Source organism: Chionomys nivalis, chromosome 18 (assembly GCF_950005125.1).
Source record: "Chionomys nivalis chromosome 18, mChiNiv1.1, whole genome shotgun sequence".
NCBI classification, from domain to species: domain Eukaryota; kingdom Metazoa; phylum Chordata; class Mammalia; order Rodentia; family Cricetidae; genus Chionomys; species Chionomys nivalis.
In genome coordinates, this window is record NC_080103.1 from 7,851,626 (window position 1) to 7,874,300 (window position 22,675).

Genomic DNA, 22,675 nt, shown 5'->3' on the forward strand with positions numbered 1-22,675 from the left:
GGTAGTTTCTGTCTAACCAGACAGATACCAGATGGATAAGTGTAACTAGGCAACTAGTAGAACTAGATGTAAAGAAAGAAATTGGATTAACCATTTGAGCCATTATTTATAACTGGTTTGCACTCGGGAAACAAAGAGGACAGCCACCATTTTTCAACAAAAATCCAGAGCCATCACAGGCTTTTTAAATGAATTGCCTTTTTATCAATGCAAGTGCAAAAACAACAACAACAACAACAAAACAGAAGAAAGCCGAGCAGTGGTGGCGCACGCCTTTAATCCCAGCACTTGGGAGGCAGAGGTAGGCAGATCTTAGTGAGTTCGAGGCCAGCCTGGGCTACAAAGTGAGTTCCAGGACAGCCAGGACTTGGAACCTGTCTCTAAAAAGCAAAAAACTCTGCCTCGAAAAAACAAAACAAAAAAAGAAAGAAAGAAAAAGATAAAACAAACAGAAGAAAAACTAACGAAGAAAACTGAATTAGAGCCTGTTACAAATTAAATCTGGAATTGATACTTAAAAGGTGAATATATTTCAGGTTCATGCATAAGCGTTCCAAACAGTTAATTAAAATATATTACATCTGTTACACATAGTTAGACACACAAATTCAAATATGCATAATATAAGCAAAGGTATGTATGGTTTGGGGAGGAGTTGGTTTGTTTGGTTTTGAAACGGTTTCTCACCTGGAATTTGCTGTCACTTGCAGTGATCCTCCCACCTCAGTACCCCCTCCCTCCCAGATTACAGGCGTGCTCCACCACCAAATAAAGTTATTATCACTGACCCATCTATGTTACCTATAAAAACGACGTGACAGAGAGGGAAGGAGAGATGAGACACTGCTGGACTCGGATGGCAAGCAGCAATGATGAGTATTTTTGCTCGGGTAAGTAGCTTCCTTTAACTCTCAAATTCCTCCTTAGTAGAAGTGGGAAGCAGTGTGGCCTGAGTGAGACACGCCCTCCCTGCCCAAGGGTACTTTTCCTTCCCCTGTGGAGGTCTGTGGGGAAGGGGACACCACAACAGCACTTTCTCCTAGCTTTTCTCCTAGCTGCTAACTCTAGCTTTACTGAAGGGGGGAAGGTAGAAGAGTGGGGAGGGAGAAGAGGGCCGCTGTGGCTGGGCTTCCGGAAGGGCGGGGAATCGAGGTGGGGGAGCGGGTTCTGAAGTTTCCGTTGCCTGCAGGTGTGGCTCTTATCTTTAAATCTGAATCTGGCTGCAGAAATCTGGATTGCCGCTTCTCGATATCTGGCCCCCTAGATCCCCGCACCCAGCGCATCTGGAAGAGTCCAGCGACCCAGCGACTCACCCATTCGCCTTGTGTGGGAAGGGGCCCATGGTGCTGACTCAGCAAATCTGAGTCATTTCCTGGTCATTGGTAAGATACCTCGACTCTGCTCCAGGCAGGTCACCGGGCAGCGGAAGTAAGCGCATTTTTTTCTCCACTCTGTCATCAAAACCCATACAGTTTCCTGCCCAACAGCCAGCCCTCTTTAACCGTTCCACACAGTGGCTCAGCGCATCCACTAGGGTCAAGTCCACTGTCCACCCTATCGGACTCTCAGGATACCTGCATCCCATCCGGCGTACACTCTTATAATCCACTAAACTGGCACCCAATGGCAGTGCAGAAAAATTTTCCTAAGTCATTTTCCTAAATGTACACTGCCTTTTGTGGCGTGGAGTGGGGGAGACGCTGGAATTCGGTTAACCGGGCTGGCATTGAACTAAAAAATCTGGATTAAAGGCGTGTACCACCAAGTCTGCCCGCATTTTACACTGAAAATTCAAACTGTTTAGCTTTAGACCAGTATTTGATTGTCTTTCTTCCAGTAAGCCACACCCACCAAACCACAAGGAGAGGCACTAATAACTATGCAATCAAGAATAAAATACATCTTTAAGAAATGTAACTGGGAAATGACAGACCGTTCCAGCAACCCCGGGCTAAGGAACGGGTATTTCCTGTTCGCTCACTTTTTGCCTTGGCTCTGAATCAAGAGATGACTAAGAAACCGGATTCCCACAGAGCGCTGAGACCCAGGTGAAGGACTGAGAGCTCAGGGCTGGCTGGGGAATCCAGGAGGGAGGCATCCTGTCTCCAACAGCATCCAGCGGCCACTGCTCGGCAAGTATCTCCAACCAAGCTTAAACCTCCGACATCTATTGTTCCATGCCTGGCTTTCCAAGCAGACACACGGGCTTTCAAACCTAAGAAGGGACGAGTTTTCCCTTCCCAAACGCACTAACTCTTGAGGGGCAATTGTTTAAAATCTCGAATTTCGGTGGGTCTGGTAAGTTTTCCTCAAGGATGTCTAAGCATACAAATGATCTAGAGCATTTCCTGAGAGAAAAATAAACTTGAGTTGCTTCCAATACAAACACTCCGTTCAACACTTAATGTCGTATCTCTAGAATAACTTAGCTGTTAAGAAGAATAAGAGCCAGGCACGGTGGTGCTTGCCTCTAACCTCAGCACATGGAGTAAAGGCAGGAGGACACGGTGGTCAAGGTCTGCCTGGGAATTCTGAGAAATCCTGTCTCAGGAAACACAACCGAGAAGAGGTGGAGAAGATGGAAATTTATACGGATATGAAAAGATACCCAAAGCCAATGAGTTGGTGGGGCATGGGTGACTGTGTATCCACAGACACAGCAATCCTGTGTGTATTGGTTCTGGTTAATATAATGAAAAGTGGATTTCAAAGACAATACATACATGTCATTTCACATTTAATTTCCACATACTTATCCTTGCACCTTGTTCTCCACCTCCCCAAGTCGCCCTCCTCCACACCTTCTTTTCCCGCTTGGCTGGCCTGTGCCCTTTCCCCCAGTTACTATCCCTGTCTTCTTTTGTGACATGTATCCCATTGCCTTCTCTTGTTCCCCCCAGCCTCAGTTAGTGATTGATTTTTTTTTTTTTTTTTTTTTTTTTTTGGTTTTTCGAGACAGGGTTTCTCTGTGGTTTTGGAGCCTGTCCTGGAACTAGCTCTTGTAGACCAGGCTGGTCTCGAACTCACAGAGATCCACCTGCCTCTGCCTCCCGAGTGCTGGGATTAAAGGCGTGCGCCACCACCGCCCGGCCTAGACATTTCTTTATATTCGAAGTGTGTTATGTTTTGCTAATTGAAGCATCAGGAAAATATCTAAGATGTGATCTCTGTTTTTAAAGAACTTATCTCTTCCCAAAGAGATGTGTGTGCCACCAAATGGACCCTGGAACCGTCACATGTCCAGAGGGTACTGTGGTGTTTCATCTGGGCCAAATCCAGCCAGCTAGTCCCAGACCTTCCCAGGATGGGCTGGCTGAAGTCCCAAAGAAACCCTGTGATAGGTAAGATAACTGTGTCTGTAGACAGCTGTGTCTGTAATCTCAACTAAGGCAAAAGAGATGGTTTGAACCCAAGAATCTGAAAGCAGCATCTTCAACACAGATGAAATTAACTGTTAGAGCGATCAGCAAGATCCCAAACATTTATTGTAGGAACTTAGTATGCACATCCTCATGGCAGACAAGAGAAAGATGTACTAACTGCTATGTCTGCAGTGAGGGTGTCAGATTGAGGTTTAGAGAACTTGGCTTTTAGTCATAAGGAGGCCAGGAAGATCTACCTTGCCAAGGACATCAGATCTGGTATGTAACTTACCTCCCTTTTCTCAACCCTCCAAATAAAGTTATTTGACTACCACCATCACCCTTCTTTAAAAAAAAAAAAAAGGCTCTGAACTCCAGGGTAGTTTCTTGAGGTGTTTTGGGCAACCACCTAGAAACTTCTATCAGTGCAAGGCAATGTTCAAGGCATGGGCTTGGGTTCCAGCTTGCCAGGAAATGCATGAGCTGATTTGCATAGTGTCTCTTACTCAGGACATGGTGGGGGTGAGGTGGGAGGGGGCACTGGGGGAACCCTCTGGTGACAGTGGTCAACAACAGGAAAGAAGGGTCTCTCAGCCAAGTCTGGATGAATAAGTATCTACTTAGAGCTAAGACTCCTGGCTCTGAACTGCTGCTTTCTCCCCAAGTCCTGCAGCATACCTGGCTTCACTCTCTAATGGGCTCAGCTCCAGGAATGGGGCCAGTGTAAAAGCATCTATTCACCTAGTAACTCCTTCTGTGTCTCAATGATCATTTTGAGTGAATTCTCAAAGGACTAGAGAGGTTTCCCACTGGTTAAGAGTGTTTGCTGCTTTTCCAGAGGACCTGGTTCAACACCCAGAACAGGTGGCTCATAAACATCTGAAACTCCATCCAGCTCCAGGGATCTGATGCCCCTGACCTCCACTGGCAGCTGGACTCACATTTCACATACCCACGCATGTACACACACATACACACCCCTAATTAAAAATAGTCAATAAAAAACGGAAACAAAAACTAATAGAAGCTGTTAGTCTCAAAGTTGGGAGAAAAAAAAGACCATTGACCAAAATCGTCATGGCTAAATTAATTAAAGTAACCAATTATTAAAGTATTTTTTTTTATTGTACACAGGCTGCCTTTGAGATGTGAAGAAGACAAGGTTTTTATAGCTAAGGTATAGGGGTTTTCTAAATGGGAGGTTTGGTGAGCAAAATAGGTAGGGTTACAGGGCAGAACATAAACATAATAAGTCAGAACAACCTCCTGAAACAAAGACATGACTATAAGGTGGTTGGAACAAGGTAGTCATAACAACCTTTTGAAGCAAAGATAGGGTTGTAAGATGGTTATTAACTTTTTTGAAAAAAAAGGACAAGATTGCCATTCCTGGGACAGGCATTTGTAGTTAAAGTTACAGGTGTGGCATAGCCTAATCCTTGAGAAACAGAGGTCTAATTATAAACAGGAATAAATCTAGTTGTCTATACAACACCTGCCTCCTTTACCCAGACGTATAGTGTTGTGTTTCAAGGTTGCTGTTGGTGGTGCATCTCCATTAGAGCACACAGCACACTGTTAGGTCCACGGGGGTCACATAAAGATGAGGACAGACCACCAAAGTCTAATAAACCAGAAGCAGACTTTATTCCAATAAAAAAATAAAAAAAATACAAAATAAATGTCCATGGGGCACAAAAAGCTTATCAGTTAGCAAGACCACAGCCAGAGATGGACTTGTAAGGCTGTGGCAAAGGCCAGTTTTTGAACTCCTCATTTTATAGCAAACATTAGGCAATAACAAAAGAATTTTTACAATCTCAAGATAAAACTCGGGTACAAATTGCCCTTCTTTGCAATTTCCATTAACAGAGTTTTTCAGTTAACCTAGTGTTGTATTTAGTCCATTGTCTTCCCTGGCATACCTTGATAGTGTTTACCAAGGCTCGGCACCTCCCCTGACGCTGTCAGTTTCTCATAGCAGGAAAGGGTATGGGACAATATAAAACCAAAGCATCAAAAGTTGCATACATTCTATTATTTAAAAGTTAACTCAGCTCACATCAATTTCTGGTCATGAGTGGCGGGGGAGGAGATGGGGTACCTAAAACCTGATCCTCAGTTTGCAGAACCACCCTGAGTATGTAGAGGGACACTTCAGCCTTGCAAATAGAGCTCTGGGTTGTAAAGTGGAATAACCCACTGTTAATAGTTAATCCTCAAGCTGCTGAGAAAGTTGCCGACAGTCTGCTCTCATTCTCCTTTATATTTCTTCATTTCTACATTCTTATTTCTGGAATCTACATTTTTATATTCTTATTCTTAGACTCTTCACACACCTTTTCTGTATGTGTGTGTGCCTCTTTCTTCATCCCTTGTCAACTCAATTAGGTCAACCCCAAAGCTGTGCGGGTCTCAACACTCCTGACTTCTAAACAAGCTTAGCAATATAATTTCAGACTTCAAATCTCTCCTCAAGTTCCCCACCTCCTGCTTTGTCCTTGACATCTAAGCCAAGGACTGAGTGAGAAACAAGAGGAGACACCGAAGAAACAGGGATTTCTACACAGCACCCCCATTCCAACTGTCTACTGCTACATAACAAACCGGCTTGTAACTTTGGCATGAAACAGCTATTCTCAGCCTCGCATGGGATCAGCAGAGGCAGTGGGATTCTGGCTGGAGGAGCCATGGCTGAGACAGCTCTCTTATGAGGTGGCAACCAATAGCCATTAGTCCTCTCCCTGTGGGTCTGTCTATCACACTGCTTGAGAGACCCACAGCATGGTGCTGAGTATCCCAAGTGCCCAAGAGAGTGAGCCTGGAGAGACTAAATCACACTCTCATATGAAACCTCAGAAATCAAGTAGCCACACTTACAAAATGGTAACAAGCCCACCCAAATTCAAGGAGAAGAAACAGAGGGGCCATCTCTGTTTGTTGTTGGTCTTTTGGTTATTTGTTTGTTTGAGACAGTCTCAAGTAGCCCAGGCTGGCCTGAAACTTATAATGTGGCTCTAACCCTGGCAGGAAAGGGTTAGTGAAGATGAGATGAGGTGACGCATGATTAATAAAAACTCAGAGACAGAAATTGGGGTTCAACCTAAAGACCTGAAAAGCAAAATAACCAGCCACTATCTCTTACCTCAACCTCAGCTCAAAAATGGGCGATCCTGCCTCTCAGAATCTCAGAATGAGACTGTATGCTGAGAGCTATTTCCTCCAGTTTTATAATTCTCTCTAGGACTAGGATTAAAAAGTGTGTACCACTGTAATTAAAGGCATGCACTGCCTGGTTTCTATGGCAACTAGTGTGGCTACTGGGATTAAAAGTGCACGCCATTATGGCTACTGGAATTAAAAGTGTGTGTTACCATAACCTGGTCTGTAGGGCTGATTAGTGGGACTGTTTTACTCTCTGATCTTCAGACAGTCTTTACTCATTAAGATACAATTGAAATGCCACTACAATGAGGCAAGAGGACAAGTGTTAGCTAACTGGTTTCCTTGTCCTCCAGAGTCTGACCTGAAGGCATTGACAGCCTAATCAGGAAAGCGATTGGCTGTCAAGGCTGACTATTTCTCAAGGCACAGGAAAAGTACAGATAAAAGGAAGGACGGTGAAACAAAACAACAAAAGCCAGTTCCTTAGCTAGAAAAATGAGGGAAGCTTCATAGAGAAGGAGGTTTTGTTGTTGTGTTTTCATTTTTAAATTACATACGTGTGTGTGTGTGTGTGTGTGTGTGTGTGTGTGTGTACTTAGGGAAATGCTTGACTATGCCATGGTATGGAGGTCAGAGAACAACTTGTGAGAGTTTGTTCTCTCCATCCACCATGGGGATCCTGGAAATTGAACTCAGGTTCTCACGTTGGCAGCAAGAAGCTGTACCTGCTGAGCCATCTCAGCCGTCTGAGAAGGTGTGTTCTGGTTAAATTGTTATGTAACTAATGTGCTAGCTTCCTAATGTTGTAACAAATATTCCACAGAATCAATTGAGAGGAAAGAGTTCTTTGGGAGAACAGTTTTGGAGGTTTCAGTCCTCGCTCATTGGGGCCTATGGTAGGGTAGCAGAGCATGCCAGAGAACAAGCAAGCTGCTCGCAGCTCATGGCCCAGATACACAAGCATACACACACACCACATATATAAATATACACACACAACATAATACAGATATGTACCTACAACACATACAAATATATACACAAAACACACATGCAAATATATACACACAACACATACAAATAGGCACACACATATATACATACAACATACATTCACACCTCCCCCACTCACACACATATACACATAACATACAGCAGGCACACACATATACACATACACACAGCACACACAACACAGACATACACATAGACACATTCTCACACACATACACACCAGAATGAGCTTTTCTCCAGGAGCCTTCTGCTAGCAAATGAAATGGCTGAAGCCCTGGGGGTAGCCAGAGAGGAAACTTGTCTCCAGGGAAAAGATTTATAGCCTCAGAAGGCCTTACAAGAGAGACTGAGCTGAGATGGCAGGGATAGGGGATGTGGGGGCTGGGAGGAGGGGTCTTGGGGGTGGAGGCGGGGTTGTTGGGGGAGGGAAGTCACACCTTGAAACCCATTAGTTTTGCATCTCTTCTTTCTATTTAAGCCCTACCCTTGTGAGATTTTGGTGTACATGCATGTTCGCCTGCGCAGCCCTGAGACTGAACTCTCTCTCACCTTCTTCCCCTTTGCACCAATTATAAATTAGTCACCAGCATCAGATTGTGAGTTCCAGCTGTTGACAGTGGGGCAAGGCACAGCTACTGCTTAAGTTAGACTAAAAGCCATAAAAGACCCTACAGACCCCCTCCTCAGAACCCGCATTTGCTTAGGAAAACAGGATATCTATAAGATAGGACATCTACAAAGCAGGATGACTGCAAAGTAGGATATCTATAAGATAAGAACAGGATGTCTGCTGCCAAACATCCATGCTGGGAGAGGAAAAACCATTCATGCCCCCCCCCCACCTCATTCCGATAACCATGCTTCTGCTTCTGTAAACTTGCTTTTGCTGCCCTCTTTCCTATAAAAAAGACCTCCTCCCAGTCTGCAGGTGCGCAAGTCCTCCAAAAGACTTTGCCGCCCGCAGGTACCTGTGTCTACCTAATAAACCTCTTGCAGTTTGCATCCGACCCGTGATCTCAGCCTGGTCTTTGGGTCCGGGGGTCTCCACTTCAGGGAAGGTCCCCACCGGGGGTCTTTCAGCCAGATGAACTTCTCACTGTGGTGTGCTTGCTAGCCTGCCTTAGGTTGTGCCTTTCTGGGTTGCTTGTGCTTAGTTTGGTGTATTTCTTTGTGAGATACCAAGAATAACCTCTTCAGACACCCTCATGTTAGTGGGCTTGCAGGGGGGGGGGATAACTCTCCTTTCAGGGTTTTGCCAACAGGTGACCTAACCTGGTTTATTGAGGGCACAGACTATGATACCGTAAGTCCATTAACAATAGTGTGGCTGGAAACTAGTGATAACTGGTTCTGACCAGAGAAAACTAGCTGGAAAACCAACCCTGCCTACAGGGAGCAAAAGTTCAACTTGACTAGAGTTCATGGTGAGTGAAAAGAAATCCAACAACAACCACCACAACAACATAGTTGGAATTGGGCTACAAGGGAATTTGAATTTCAGGATGAAGTAACCGGATTTTTAAAAATAATTGAGCAGGCCGGGCAGTGGTGGCGCAGGCCTTTAATCCCAGCACTCGGGAGGCAGAGGCAGGCGGATCTCTGTGAGTTCGAGACCAGCCTGGTCTACAAGAGCTAGTTCCAGGACAGGCTCCAAAACCACAGAGAAACCCTGTCTCGAAAAAACTAAAAAATAAATAAATAAATAAATAAATAAAAAAATAAAAATAATTGAGCAGGCCGGGTGGTGGTGGTGCAGGCCTTTAATCCCAGCACTCGGGAGGCAGAGGCAGGCAGATCTCTGGGAGTTCGAGGCCAGCCTGGTCTACAAAAGCTAGTTCTACAGAGAAACCATGTCTTGAAAAACCAATAAATAAATAAATAAATAAATAAAAATAAATAAATAAAAATAATTGAGCAATATAGAGACTGTTAGGAATATTTCCTATGCGAGCTCTCTGACGACGCAAAAATTCCCAATCAAGCCAAATTAAGAAATATCCAGGTTTAATGGGAGATCTGCGCTCTAGGGTGGCCCCGAGGGGGAAACCAGGAAGCTGCAATAACGCGACCCCCAGGAGGAAGAAAGGGAGACCATGTGTTCTTCTTTTGGGGGATCACTTAAGTACCCTGGGGGTGGGGTCAGGACTTGGCCTGCTGGGATTTGAAGTTCAGACCAGGCCTCGGGGTTGAGATAGATGCCAGGGACTGGGGCCTATGCTCCCGGCCTAACATTCCAGACTCTTTCGCTATAGAGGTGACAGAGAAATGGAATGGTAACTATGACAAACATTTAGGCTCTCTTGGGAACAAAGGGCATAGACTCAAATCCGGCTACTTCGTGCGGGCAGGGGGCAGAGTGGGGAAGGGGAGAGCCAGGTGTCTATGTTTAGCGAGGTGTGGCTGGAAAGGCATCCTAACAGAGACCTCTGAGAAGAATTCACTAGCACTTTCAGGTCACAATTGACTGGACATGAGTCTTTTAAATCTTTGGAGTACAGGGATGTCACAATTTTCCGTGGAGCATTGTGAAAGAGAAAATGTCTCAATTTTGCCAACAGCAGTTGAAGACCTAACGGCAGGGACCATCAGCAGGAAAGAGGCCTGGAAGAATGTGAAGGAGTGTAACTGTGGAGGCGGTAGAGGAGCACAGCACACACTCATTCTCACCAGCACAGATCAGAAAGCTGACACTGCCATAGAGGTCTCAGGACTGGGAGTTCTGAGTGCCAGCAGTAAGGAAGCGAGGGAGGGAAGAGGCTGGAAGAACAACAGTATTGGTTCTCTATGTCTGCAAAATGCTTTGCAAAAGACACCTTCATTTAATTCATAGAGCAATAGCATGGGTAGCAATTAGTATTTGCATAACACTACCCCATTGAAAGAGCCCTTTTATATTGTCTTCCTAATTTTTAGCCCCATTTAAAACGTGAAAAGCTTGAAGCTCAGAATTAGAGAAGAGCTACACCTCACTACGACCTTTGCTTTCCTTTTATTTCCCCACCACAATGACATCAGAAATCCTGGGGTCATTCCTCAGCTCTGCAGATGTGAACTCAGAGCACTGGGGAGCAGCTCAGCATTAATCCAGCTGCTCTCCCTGTACAGCTCTCACCTTTAGGAGGCAAATTCTAGCTGAGGAGAGAGCCCCACCCTGAAGACTGGGTCAACACCTCCTGATTCAGGTAGCTCAGTTTTTTAAAGGGTCTATTCTTGTTGTCTTAACCGGATTACACTAGAGTATCCTCCAAGCCTGGAATGATGACTTCTAAAAATCTTTGAATACTTTGAATCCTACCCACACAATAAATCCTTGTCAAATAATTTGATAAATAAAGGAACATAAATTTAAAGCCTTTTGAAATACCTTGAGAGTCTTTTAAAAAAAATATAAAGAACCAAACAATTATTAGGAGTGGGTTATTTAATGTTGGCATGAATTTTGGATGGTACAGAATTAAAGCAGACAAACACTGCTCTGAAAACTCACATTCCACTCAAACCCATGGACAACAATGGTGTCTTCCCATGTGCAAGTTGCTGTGAATAACACTAAGATGAGCAGAACAGATTTGTGATCTCAAGGAATTCACGTGACGACTGAAAAGAAAAGCACTAACATCAGCCCTACAGACATAGCTGAATGCCATACATTCTTGGGGTACAAAGGAGAGGGCACACAGATCAACAAAGACTTATAATGGAAGAAATTGACTGAAGAAGCCATTGAATTTCACTTCAGGGAACTAAAACAATATTTTCCCAAAAGAGATATAACTCGAGGAATGGCCAAAGATGTACAGAGGATTTGGGGGACTAACCAGATGTTATTATTTCATAACCGGAATACATCCATTGGTGCAGGCGGCCCACTCAATCCCTCTCTCCCAGCTTCTGACCCCTTCATGCTCATCCCAGTTCTTCTTTTCCATCTCTGTGGAGTCATTCCAGCTACCCCCAACTCCCCTGGGACTTCGTCATTTTTTCCTGTGCATATGGAGTCTTATACTTGAGTATGTTTTTATGAGATGGCTGGTGTGTTAGATGGTTGCCAGGATCTGAACTCTGGTCCTCGTAAATGTGCAGTGAGCACTCTCTCCAGCTCTTCCTATAAGTTTTTAGATTGCCTCTTGGGTCCCCAGTTCTCTCTGGCTGATTCTCCCTCCTCCTTTTCTCATCTCAGAGAGCACTCCACACTTCCCATCCCCATTCTTCATTTACCAGTTGTCCCTCAGTCCACTGCCATCTGCCTTTGTCCTTATCACATGCCACATCTGCTCCGTGAAAGGAGAAAATCACCAAATTTAGTGGGTGTGCAATTGCTCTCTGGCTCTGCGCAGTCTTTCACCTCGTGAACGCCTCTCTGTGCCTTTGATGGCACCAAACGGTCTCCTTCTATTCCCAATCATTTCTCCTCTTATTTCCGTGTCGGCACATCTTACAACACTACTCTCTAGCTGCTGTTTATTTGCTGGTGTTAAGCTGGGCGGTACACCTTAGGAACAGATCCTTTCCTGGCCTTGCAGATCACCATCACCCCAGGGCCTAGCCAGCTCTCCACACACAGACCTTCCTGTCAGTACTACTGTGTCTTGGAAATGCTGTAGTTACAGGGCACCATCTCTGTCCTTCCTTCAGGGAGGAAGACGAAGTGGAAAGAAGATGTCAGCAAAGTACAGTAATAACGATGATATCAGGAGCTGTGGGAGAACGGGCTGGAGATAGGACATGCTTCAGCTTGGCAACACTGAATTGTCCTGCTTGCTCATCTTCAGATGGAAGCTGAGTGTCCTACCCATCCCCAAATGTCACATGCTTTGTATTCTGTCCTGCCACCCTGCCCAGTTATCAGCTGAATCCCCACCCAAATCCTTGATTCCCCTCCCCTCTAACCTACACCCAAACAGCAGCCAAGCATCCTAGTTTGGCCTCTGTCGCTGTCAGAAGCTTCATGATTAACAGCAACCTTGAGGAGAGCATTATGAAGGGAAGGCAGGGCAGGAACCGGAGGCAGAAAGTGAAGCAGATGCCATGGATGAATTCTGCTTACTGGCTTGCTCGGTTTACTTTCTTACACACCCCAAGAGTGACGGCACTGGGCATTGTAGACTGGGCCCTTCTACATCGATCATCCACCAAGAAAATGCCCTGCAGGCTTGTCAATGGGATAATTTGATGGGGACATTCTCTCAACTGAGATTTCTTCTTTTCAGATGATTCCATATGTCAAGTTGAAAACCAAACAAAACCTAGCCAGCAGGCCACGCAAGTCTGGAATTGCCTTTTCAGAGTTTGGTAGTACCCTGTCACAGCACCATGGCCATCTCACTGTGGCTATCACAGTGTCCTACTGTGTTTTTACCCTCTGGTTCTCTCTTCTCGAGTATCTTTTTACCATTATAAGAGTGAGAAAGATCATCTCACTCTCCTGCTTAGAATCCAAATTCCCAGGCACCGCATCAGTGGCCTGCTTCTGTCTCCCATTTACCACGATCTCATCTCTGGAAGCCCAGCACTCCTGAGTGACCGGCACCTACTGATAACACACATCGTGTCCCTTCCCCCTTTACAGTTGCACCAGTGATTAAAACTTCCTCCGGAGATACTGATCAAATCCTTAAATATTCCACATGAATAACTCCTATTCTCTTTGATAAGAATAAGAGCAATAAATAAATAAATAAATAATTTTATTTTTTTAAAAAAAGAATAAGAGCAGCTCCGCCAGGGCAAGAAATCCAATTAGGTCAAATCAAACCAAATCAAAATGCCCATCGTTTAGCGCATAGCGGAGAGACAGGACAGGAGGGAGCCCATGCAGACCGGAAAAACCACGCATTCCTCCTCTAGGAGGCCCCCTAAATACCCTGAAGCAGGGAGGGGGGGTCAGGACCTGGCATGCTGGGATTTGGAGTCCAGAGCAAAGCAACTCCCAGGCCAGGGGCTGGGGCTATGCTCCCAACTTAACTCTCCTTTTGTAGATGACAGCAGATGAATCAGTGTAGCCAATATCCCACAAGTACAGAGAACTGGACCCTAGTCTAACTGCTACAGTCTGAAACCCTAAAATGCTGCTATGTGGCCTGACCTCATCTTGTTCCACCGTGGTACCCACCAACTTGTAACTTCTAATCCATTTTGAATGCCCAACTCAAAATTCACTTTTTCCACAACCCTTCCCTTACTCCCCCAGAGTGGATCACTCCCTCCCTTCCCAGCAGTGTCATAGTAGCTGGTCACAATCCTGTCACCACATTTATTACACACATGTGTGCCCATTTAGGGATGGACTCTACCCTATACAGAAGTCAGCTTACGCATGAGGATTACTCTGGACTGTGGGAATTCCCACATTATTTCCTGATCGGCTCTTTCATTCTCCTGGGTTACCTTATGTTTGTTTCTTGCTACCAATTTGCCAATTCTCATGCCGCCTCCCCCATCTTCTTAGCCCTTTTGATTGACTCATTGTTTGCCAACCTTGCCAAACATCCTTTTTCCCAAAGCTTCCTTCTGCACAGGAGCCTTCTTTGTTGTCGGTTACCAACTGACTCATGTTCGTCTCTCCACTGCACACTTTTTCTTTTTTTAAAATATTTATTTATTTATTTATTATGTATACAATATTCTGTCTGTGTGTATGCCTGCAGGCCAGAAAAGGGCACCAGACCCCATTACAGATGGTTGTGAGCCACCATGTGGTTGCTGGGAATTGAACTCAGGACCTTTGGAAGAGCAGGCAGGGCTCTTAACCACTGAGCCATCTCTCCAGCCCCCCCCCCCCACCCCGCACACTTTTTCTAAATCTCATCACTTTCCCTTACTCTTGGTGTCTTGTTTTTAGTTCTGATTTGTCCTGACTTCCTAGTTCTCTCTAGGTCTTAGTTCTTCTACCTGCCAAATTCTGCATGTGTTTCTATTGCCAACTTGCACGGATAAAGGACTGATTTGTCTGAGATCATCTTAGGATAAAGCCTTTGTCACCTGCCATCCCATGCCCTGGCAGGCCTTGACTTCAATCATTTGTGACAATGGACACAAAGTCAAATCATGCAAACCTTGGCCACCAAGCCTGACCCTTCCTCAGTAGCTGTAAGTGAGGCATTTTCCATCTATTATGGTGTGGACAAGTCCACGATTGGGGTATATACAATGGCTCTCTAGTAACTTTTGTTATAGTTTTTCTTTTTTTTTATTATTTTTATTCTTTTTTAATTAAAATTTCCACCTGTCACCATTTCCCATTTCCCTTCCCCTCCTCCCAAATATTGCCCCCTCCCCCCACTCTCCTTTCCCTATCCCCACTCCTCTTCTCCTCCCCCCTATAGTTTTTCTTTTGAACCTGATAAAAGCTATATATCTTCTTCTAGGGAGAGAAATCTCTTATGCAGAAAATTTCACGCATAACTTTAGGATTTTAAAGAATCCTAGCAGTCACCTTCAATCCCCACCCCATATGTGTGACGTCCATCTCTGGAGAACCTCAAAAACAGGCACTATATCACGCTTGTGTTTGTGTTTGCAGACCCCAGAGCAATGCTTGGCCCGTAGGATGTTCTCGGCGGAATCAAAAGAAGTTGGCACTTTAATTTATTCATTAAGGTTGCCCAGGTTATTCAGAGACACAAAGAGGCTAAGAAATTTGGATTTTTAAAACTTGTTTATCTCGATATTAATTACTGCGGGGGGGGGGCGGCACTCACCATACCTCACATGAGGAGTTCAAAGGCCGTTATGTAGGAGTTGGTTCTCTTTTCCCATCATGTGGGGCTCTGATGCTCAGACTCTGGCTATTGGGCTTGGAGGATGCAACTCTACTCTCTGAGCCATCACGCTGACCCCAGAAGTTTGGTTGGCAGAAAAGTACTAGTAAGCCGTTTTGTTACCTTTATTGTATCTTTTTTTTTTTTTTTTTTTTTTTGGTTTTTTCGAGACAGGGTTTCTCTGTAGCTTTGGAGCCTGTCCTGGAACTCCCTTTGTAGACCAGGCTGGCCTCGAACTCACAGAGATCCGCCTGCCTCTGCCTCCCGAGTGCTGGGATTAAAGGCATGCGCCACCACCGCCCCGCTATTGTATCATGTTTTGCTCTGAACTGCATATCAAGAAACTGTGTTTTTATATTGATTAAATATGTTTCTTTTGATTGGAGGGCAAGGGCCTAGTTATGAAGTCAAAGGAAAAGGGGAGTGGGAGTGTGAACTAGATCAGTGGGAGTGTGATAATGTCCGGTGGGTTCAATACAATAAAGCTGACATTACAAGGGCTGTGATTGTGTAAGAAAGACTTTTAAAAAAAAAAACATGGTAGCAAGTTTTCAAGTAAGGAAAATGGAAAAATGGCTACATTGTTGGTGGAAATGGAGAATTTTGAAACACAGATGGGGCCTTCACGTGTGTTTCTTTTGCTTTGGATTTTAGTTTTCTTTTGAGACAAGGTCCTACCCTGTAACCCAGGCTGGTCTGGACTCACTCTGTAGCCCACAGGCTGGCCTCAAACTTGCATCAATCTTCTGCCTCAGTCTTGGCAGAGCTGAGGGCCCAGGCAGAGCCACCATGCCTGACTTGTCAAGTGTGAGGAACTGTGAGTCTGAAGGAAAGAGGAAACTGCAGAGGAGGACGGCCCTCCTGGAGCCACGAGTCAGTAGCTGAAGCTGGCGGCGGACACAGAGATACCTTCACACAAGGCCCCATTCACATCTTCCTGCAGTTTTCTGGGTCCCCTCAGAGGCGTCACTCTATGCGACAGTCCTAAAGTTTTACCAAACAGGGCAATGTGACTTGTCGTGATGTTGAGGACCTAGGGTTAGAAGCCAGAAGTGCTTCATACAATCCCTGACATGAAAGACCACCTCTCAAAAACAAAAAAATTAAAATCGCCACTGTTTATTAAATATCTTCAGTGTAGTAGAATAGACAGGAAAATGGGTGTGTGTATGCCCGAGTCCAAGCTAAGCGAGTTCAGAAGGCAGTGGGGACAGGCCACGGCCTGCGGTGGGGCGGGGGCGGGGCGGTCCCGGCTTGAGTCAGGCTGAGGGGCGGGACCCGGACCGTGGTCGCCACTGCCACTCCCGTACCCGCCGCTGTCAGCCGCAGTCGCCATCGGTTCCCGCTCCTCACCAGCTTGGTAAGCCTAACTTTTAAATTTTTATATGTTTTCTCCCTTCCTTTACAATGAAAAGAACAAAGGGCAAAGTTACCCGTGCTGTGGGTCGGATGTACTTTGGACTAACTTGTGGACGTGGCAGAAAATAGATCAGGAAGAAGAAACCGTATGGGAGGCAATTAGAGACAGTGGAGGGCAAGATGAAGCCCCAAAATTACACCCTAATGACAGCCTGGGGGAAGAAATGGGGACTTTTGTTCTCCGGGGCAAGAAACGGGCTAGGACTGGGCGTGGCCGCTCGACTGGCCGCGGAGCCGGGGCTGGGTGTGGCCGCTGGAGTCGCCGGAGTCCCGGGGCCAAGCGCCCCTGTACCCAGCGGGCGGCCGAAACCTCGGCCGAAGTCACCGATTCCCGGAAGGCCGGGAACCCTGCTGGAGAGCTGGGGACCCCGTGGGAATTCTGGGCGGCGTCGCCAGGGGTCCGTGCAGACCAGAGAGTGAACGTTTCAGAACTTAGCCTTCCCGAGTTCTGGGGAATCAGCCGCGGGCAAAAGGCCAAGGCACGCAGACGCGCACCGAAACTGCCGCCTGTTGCAGACCGCGGAACCGCGGGCGAGAATGTGGGAGGAGGCCAGTCCCTCCCAGCCTGCTCCTTCCTCTCCCCTTTACTTCCTTCCCTGCCATCTTTTTAGCCACTCCCTGTATCACCTGCCTGTCTCCTCTCAGCTTTTCTGACTTTTCCACTAATTCACCCCGAAAGTCTTCTTTCCTTTGTCTCTCCAATGAAGAAGATCCGCAAACTTTGGAGAACGGCCTAAGTGGGTTTCTGCCCTACCACCAAACTAAGCATAGATTTTGTTTTTAAATGGTTGGAAGACAGTTAAAAGGAAAATGATCCTTTGTGATACATGAAAATCATATGAAAATCTCATGTATAAAGTTTACAGGCATGCCCACACCCCTTCGCTTTACGTGTTGCCGCCCTTGTTGCCGCGTTACAGAGAAGGAGTGGCAGGACCCTATGGGGCCTAAAGAACTAAAAATATATGCAGCTGCTCCTTGATTTAAAAAGAAAAAAGCTTGCAAAAAAGCTTGCAGACCGAGCTTCGGTGTGTCAGTCGCTTATCACTTCCGACTTATTTTTTCCTTCTTCCTCTTTTCGTCACACGGGGGCGCCTTAGGCCGAGCGCAAACAGCTTGCGAGGTGGAGGGTGATGGATAGGACCCTGCACGTTCCAAGGAAGAGTGTTGGCATTGGTTAAGAAGGAACTGGTGTGATCACTTCTTTCTCATATTCCAGTCAGTGGGAGGCTTTCCTGGAATGTTGACTATTTAGGGAGCGTCTTACAAATTCTTTCACTGTGTCCTTTCCTCGTGTGTTTTCTCCTTGCTGCCCCTGTTCCCATCCTGTAGAAGGGCGGTGGTGTGGACAGTGCCCCTTTCCTTCAGCCACTGCTCCCTCCAAATGGGCAGAACCTCCCCACACTCCCAGTCCGTTCTGCAAGCAAGGAAGGGGAAGGAAGCCTCTGCAGGCGTGGAAAGCAGAGCTGGACCCATCGGCCTGGAACCTTCTCCCAGTTCAGTGTGTCCTCCAAGCCAAACTTCTGCTCTCACGTGACACACTAGTAGTACGGCACGGAGATTGTAGCTCTGATAGGAGGAGCGTGTTGTGCAAACACTTGTTTCTAGGCTGCAGGGTTTTGATTTTTTTTCTCTCCAGTACCTGAACCTACCAACACTTTTCTCTCCTTCAGTTCAAGTCCCTGTAGAGATCTTAAATCTCCATTGTGACTGTGTAAAAGAATTGATCTCCAGAAGGTTCAGGTGCTCTGAGCGTTCCTAGGTGCAGGGGCCACAGCACTGCGACTTTGATGGTAACGTGCCTAAAGACAGGAGGTGCTAAGAGGAGAAACTGTGTGTGTGTGTGTGTGTGTGTGTGTGTATTGGGCTGCCAGCTTTTGTCATCTTTAGCCCGCCTGGAAACTTCCAACTTTTGTATCTAGGAAATCAAAGGCTAAATTGTAAGTTGTTAACATCCATCCAAGTCATAATTATTAACTTCAAGAAGAAACCTTCAGGGTGTGGCCCGGCAGGTTCCAAGAGATCTTGCAGTTGTGCCCTTATCCACCAGGGGGAGCACAACAGCTCAATTCTGGGTTCTGCCTTCCGAGTCCTGCTGGGATGACTCAACCCAGTAGAATTTCCTTTAGGAGTTCTGCTGTGGGAAAAGCGGAGTCCTGCGCACAATTTAAACTGATACTCTTCCTGGTGCAACCACAGCTCTGGCTCAACTCTGTATTAAGAAATTCCAGCAACCATTCCTGTGGAAATGAGTGGCACCTGAACGAAACAAAGGCAGATGCCAGCAGAGAGAAACCTGGGAGCCGAGAGCCTAGGGGCGATCTACCGTGATAGCGCCCCTCTTGTGTCTCAGTTCTGCACAAGTAAAGTTAATGGTATATACTTATCTGCTTCACACACAGAGAGAGATGGGGAAGGATGGAAAGAGAAAGGAGAGAGAGAGAGAGAGAGAGAGAGAGAGAACACGGTTTCACTAGGTAGCCCAGGTTAACCCGAACTCCTTTTTCCTCCAAGTGCATGCATCCCCACACTTAGCTGAATATACCTCTGCACATCTAAAATGCCCTCTCTTCCTCCTCGTGCACAATTACAGAAATACTGTTTGTTTTCTTCGAAGAAATGCACAGGTTTTGAGTTGCTGTTACTTTAGTGGCATCTCAATCATCACAGCAGCCTCTCCATGCTCTTGGGGAATAGGTCCCTCCAAGGTTCATTGTATGTGTGTGTGGAGGGGTGGGGGGGATGTGAAGGCTGTGCATGTATCTACTAACACTGTCTAAGTGTGTGTCTGTGTATCCAGGCTATACATGTATCTACTTACACTGTCTAAGTGTGTGTGGGGGGGGTGCAGGCTATGCATGTGTTGACTCACACTGTCTAAGGATATCAGAAAGGTTTCTCCCTCCTCCGAACCATCCAGTGTTTTCAAACACTCCGAGGTTCACATGGAACGCCTTACTGCACTGGGAATGCATACAGAAGAACTCCGAGAAAGAGGTCACAGAATGTCACTTTCTGTGGTATCTTCACTTCTCTGGCCCCCGATAAATGAGCCAGACTTTAAGAAACTGCTTCAGCCCAAAATGAGGCACCATGAAACGCCGGCACTCTCCATCTCTAGCTTTCATAATCCTCAAGATAGTTTTAAGCTGAGCTCTGCGTCTTTGTTTTCTTCAAAGGCAAAAATGTCCAAACCCACAGAGACTGAGCGATGCATCGAGTCCCTGATTGCCGTTTTCCAAAAGTACAGTGGGAAGGATGGGAACAGCTGCCAACTCTCCAAAACCGAGTTCCTCACCTTCATGAACACGGAGCTGGCCGCCTTCACGAAGGTACCTGTCCCAGCCCCTTCTGCTGATTGCTCAGCTACAAAACAGGAGCTTGGCGGAATGCATCAGCAACTGCCTCCTTCTCCTTAGCTCCGGGCCTCTGCCCTTGCTGAGTCTCTAGATTTGGGATGAGCTCCATGTGAGCCATAAAATTGCCTGGCACCAGGAATACCATGTGAAATGGCCTGTAATAGAATCGCTTTTACATTTTATTCCTCCACCCCAAAGACTGTAGGGCAGCCCTGTCCTATCAGGTTTTCTGTCCAATAAGGTTTCCTGCGATGGTGGAAAGAATAGTCTATCCTTATACTATTGATGTAGTAGCCACCGTTCACATGGTTGTGCCGGACACTCATCCTACTCACTTGAAATATAACTAATGACTTTATAAGTTAATCTAAATGAAAATCTAGATAGTGGTGTGTGTGTGTGTGTGTGTGTGTGTGTGTAGACTCAGATCAGATGGGCTGGGGAGGAGGCTTCTTAGGCAGGTCCTATAATTTTCTACCTGAAACCACTCACTTCCATAGGGTTTACATGTGGGAAAAAAACACAGGACAAAGACAAGGAGCAAGGAAGTCTGGGTTTGTTTCCAGGTCTGCTGCTAATGCAGGTCCCCTCTTTGACTCTGTTACTTCACATTGAAAGGGGGACTATTAATAACCCCTTTCCTGGACCTTGTACTGTATTGAAAATGAGACATGGCAGCGTATTTGAAAACACTGTAGAAAGTGAAATATAAAGATGTCCTTGTCTTTGCAGAACCAGAAGGACCCTGGTGTCCTGGACCGCATGATGAAGAAGCTGGATCTCAACAGTGATGGGCAGCTAGATTTCCAAGAGTTTCTCAACCTCATTGGTGGCTTAGCCGTAGCATGCCATGATTCCTTCCTCATGAGTTCCCAGAAGCGTTTCTAACCTTCCCATTTCCCTTCCAGCCACCAAGTCATCACGTCCTCCCCCACCCACACCTGCACTGAGCCCACCACATCTCATATAACACGCAGCCTGTTCCTGCTAGCAGAAATAAAACAATGTCATTTTTTTTAATGTACACTGAGAGTCGGTAGATTTGTGTGCGCGAGGGTGACATGCAGGAGGAATGTAACAGAAGCCATTACCAGACGCTGCCTGGTCAACAGTGAAGATGCCTCTTGGGTGTGCACAAAATCTGGACCATTGGAGGACACAACCAGAGTCAGGTTATGTTTCTAAGATTGCTGGGCAGAGGGCATTTGTTGTCATTATTCACTTATTAAATGTCTGTGTCACAGACCCCGAGGATACAGACAGCCAAGGTCCTGCCTTTGAGTTCTAGTGGGGAAGGGAGCCAGAAGAGAGGATTGTCTGTGTGAGGACAGATGACCTAGGAAGGAGAGATGATGGCCACTTCACTGTGAGTGCCCATCATCTATATCACTGCTGATATAGAAAAGATTTTCTATATCACTGCTGATATAGAAAAGATAGAAGCAGCGAACATTCAAGGCTAAAGAGGACATTTCAGGAGACAGAGCTGGGAAGGTTAAGGGACAAAACAGGGCAAGAACTGCCAGTGCTTCGTGTTTGGTATGGACTTCCTCACCTATGACTGTCTCCAGCTGGTATAAATTCCTCCATTTCCAGCCCTCCAGAAAGCTACACGGAGAAAGCCTGGATGGATGGCGGGGAGCCAGCAGATAGCAGAGAAATGAGAGAGAAGCAGGTTTCAGCAGTGCATGCCCTTCCCAAGGAGTTAAAATGGGCCAGATTGTTTGTGAGGTCCTTTTAGCCTGTAAAAATCCAAAATAAAAAAAGTCAGTGCCTCGGGCTAACTGGCACCATGCTTTTTACATATGAGTACAGCTTCCTCTGAAGGCCTTCCTACATTGGCTAGAGGGACATGAGTAGGGGGATTCCTGTAACCTGTAAAGGTCTCCATATTCCTTCTGCAGGGGCACCCTGTATTTAAAAACAACAACAACAAAACCCTACCATTACCTCAGTGAAGAACTGGAAAAGTACCAAGCATGTTGGCTGTGCTACAAGAAATCAGTGGCTCCCATCAGGGTTCAAGGAGACTAACTGGGCGATTTTTTGTTTGCTTGTTTTGTTTTTTGAGACAGGGTTTCTCTTTTGCTTTGGTGTCGGTCCTGAAACTCACTATGTAGAGCAGGCTGGCCTCGAACTCACAGAGATCTGCCTGCCTCTACATCCCAAGTGTTGGGATTAGAGAGGTGCATCACCAGCACCCAACTAACTGGGTGATCTTTACTTGCCTGGTGACACCAGGTTCTAGTAAGAACTAAGACCAGTTAGTATCAAGCTAACTTGATACTACATTAATTAATTATTTAATATTAATTAATTAATTATTAATACTGAGAATTCCAGCAATAAGCCCACATGGAGTGCCTGCTTTCCACAAAGAGAAGAGGATAGAGGGACACTAGGAAGAGGGCTTGGGTTGACAGAACGAGAGTGCTGTGCTGAGCATACCAGGGACACATACATCTGCTGCCTGGACTTCAAAATGGTCTCCTAGACCGCTTTACATAAAACAGTTCAAGGAGCTTTTTGTTTCATGTATTAATGCATTAAGCAAATGCTAATTTGAACAGTAGGACACTGTTCATATTATCTCCCA

General features: G+C 46.0%; 1 protein-coding gene across 1 annotated transcript; it reads left to right on the top strand.

Annotated features, from left to right (window-relative positions):
- The first annotated feature begins 872 nt into the window (after positions 1 to 872).
- On the top strand, positions 873 to 21,097 carry S100a11 (S100 calcium binding protein A11). The gene is made up of 5 exons (XM_057793845.1): positions 873 to 890; positions 1,265 to 1,428; positions 16,565 to 16,661; positions 19,900 to 20,052; positions 20,812 to 21,097. The coding sequence occupies exons 1-5, from the start codon at positions 873 to 875 to the stop codon at positions 20,965 to 20,967; spliced, it is 588 nt and encodes a 195-aa protein (XP_057649828.1). The 3' UTR covers positions 20,968 to 21,097.
- The last annotated feature ends 1,578 nt before the right edge of the window (positions 21,098 to 22,675 follow it).

Bases quoted from the DNA above. Each gene is read 5' to 3' on its own strand.
- S100a11 (XM_057793845.1), top strand. The intron at 1,429-16,564 runs GTAAGCGCATTT...GGCTTGAGTCAG, and splicing joins CAGGTCACCGGGCAGCGGAA to GCTGAGGGGCGGGACCCGGA. The intron at 20,053-20,811 runs GTACCTGTCCCA...TTGTCTTTGCAG, and splicing joins AGCTGGCCGCCTTCACGAAG to AACCAGAAGGACCCTGGTGT.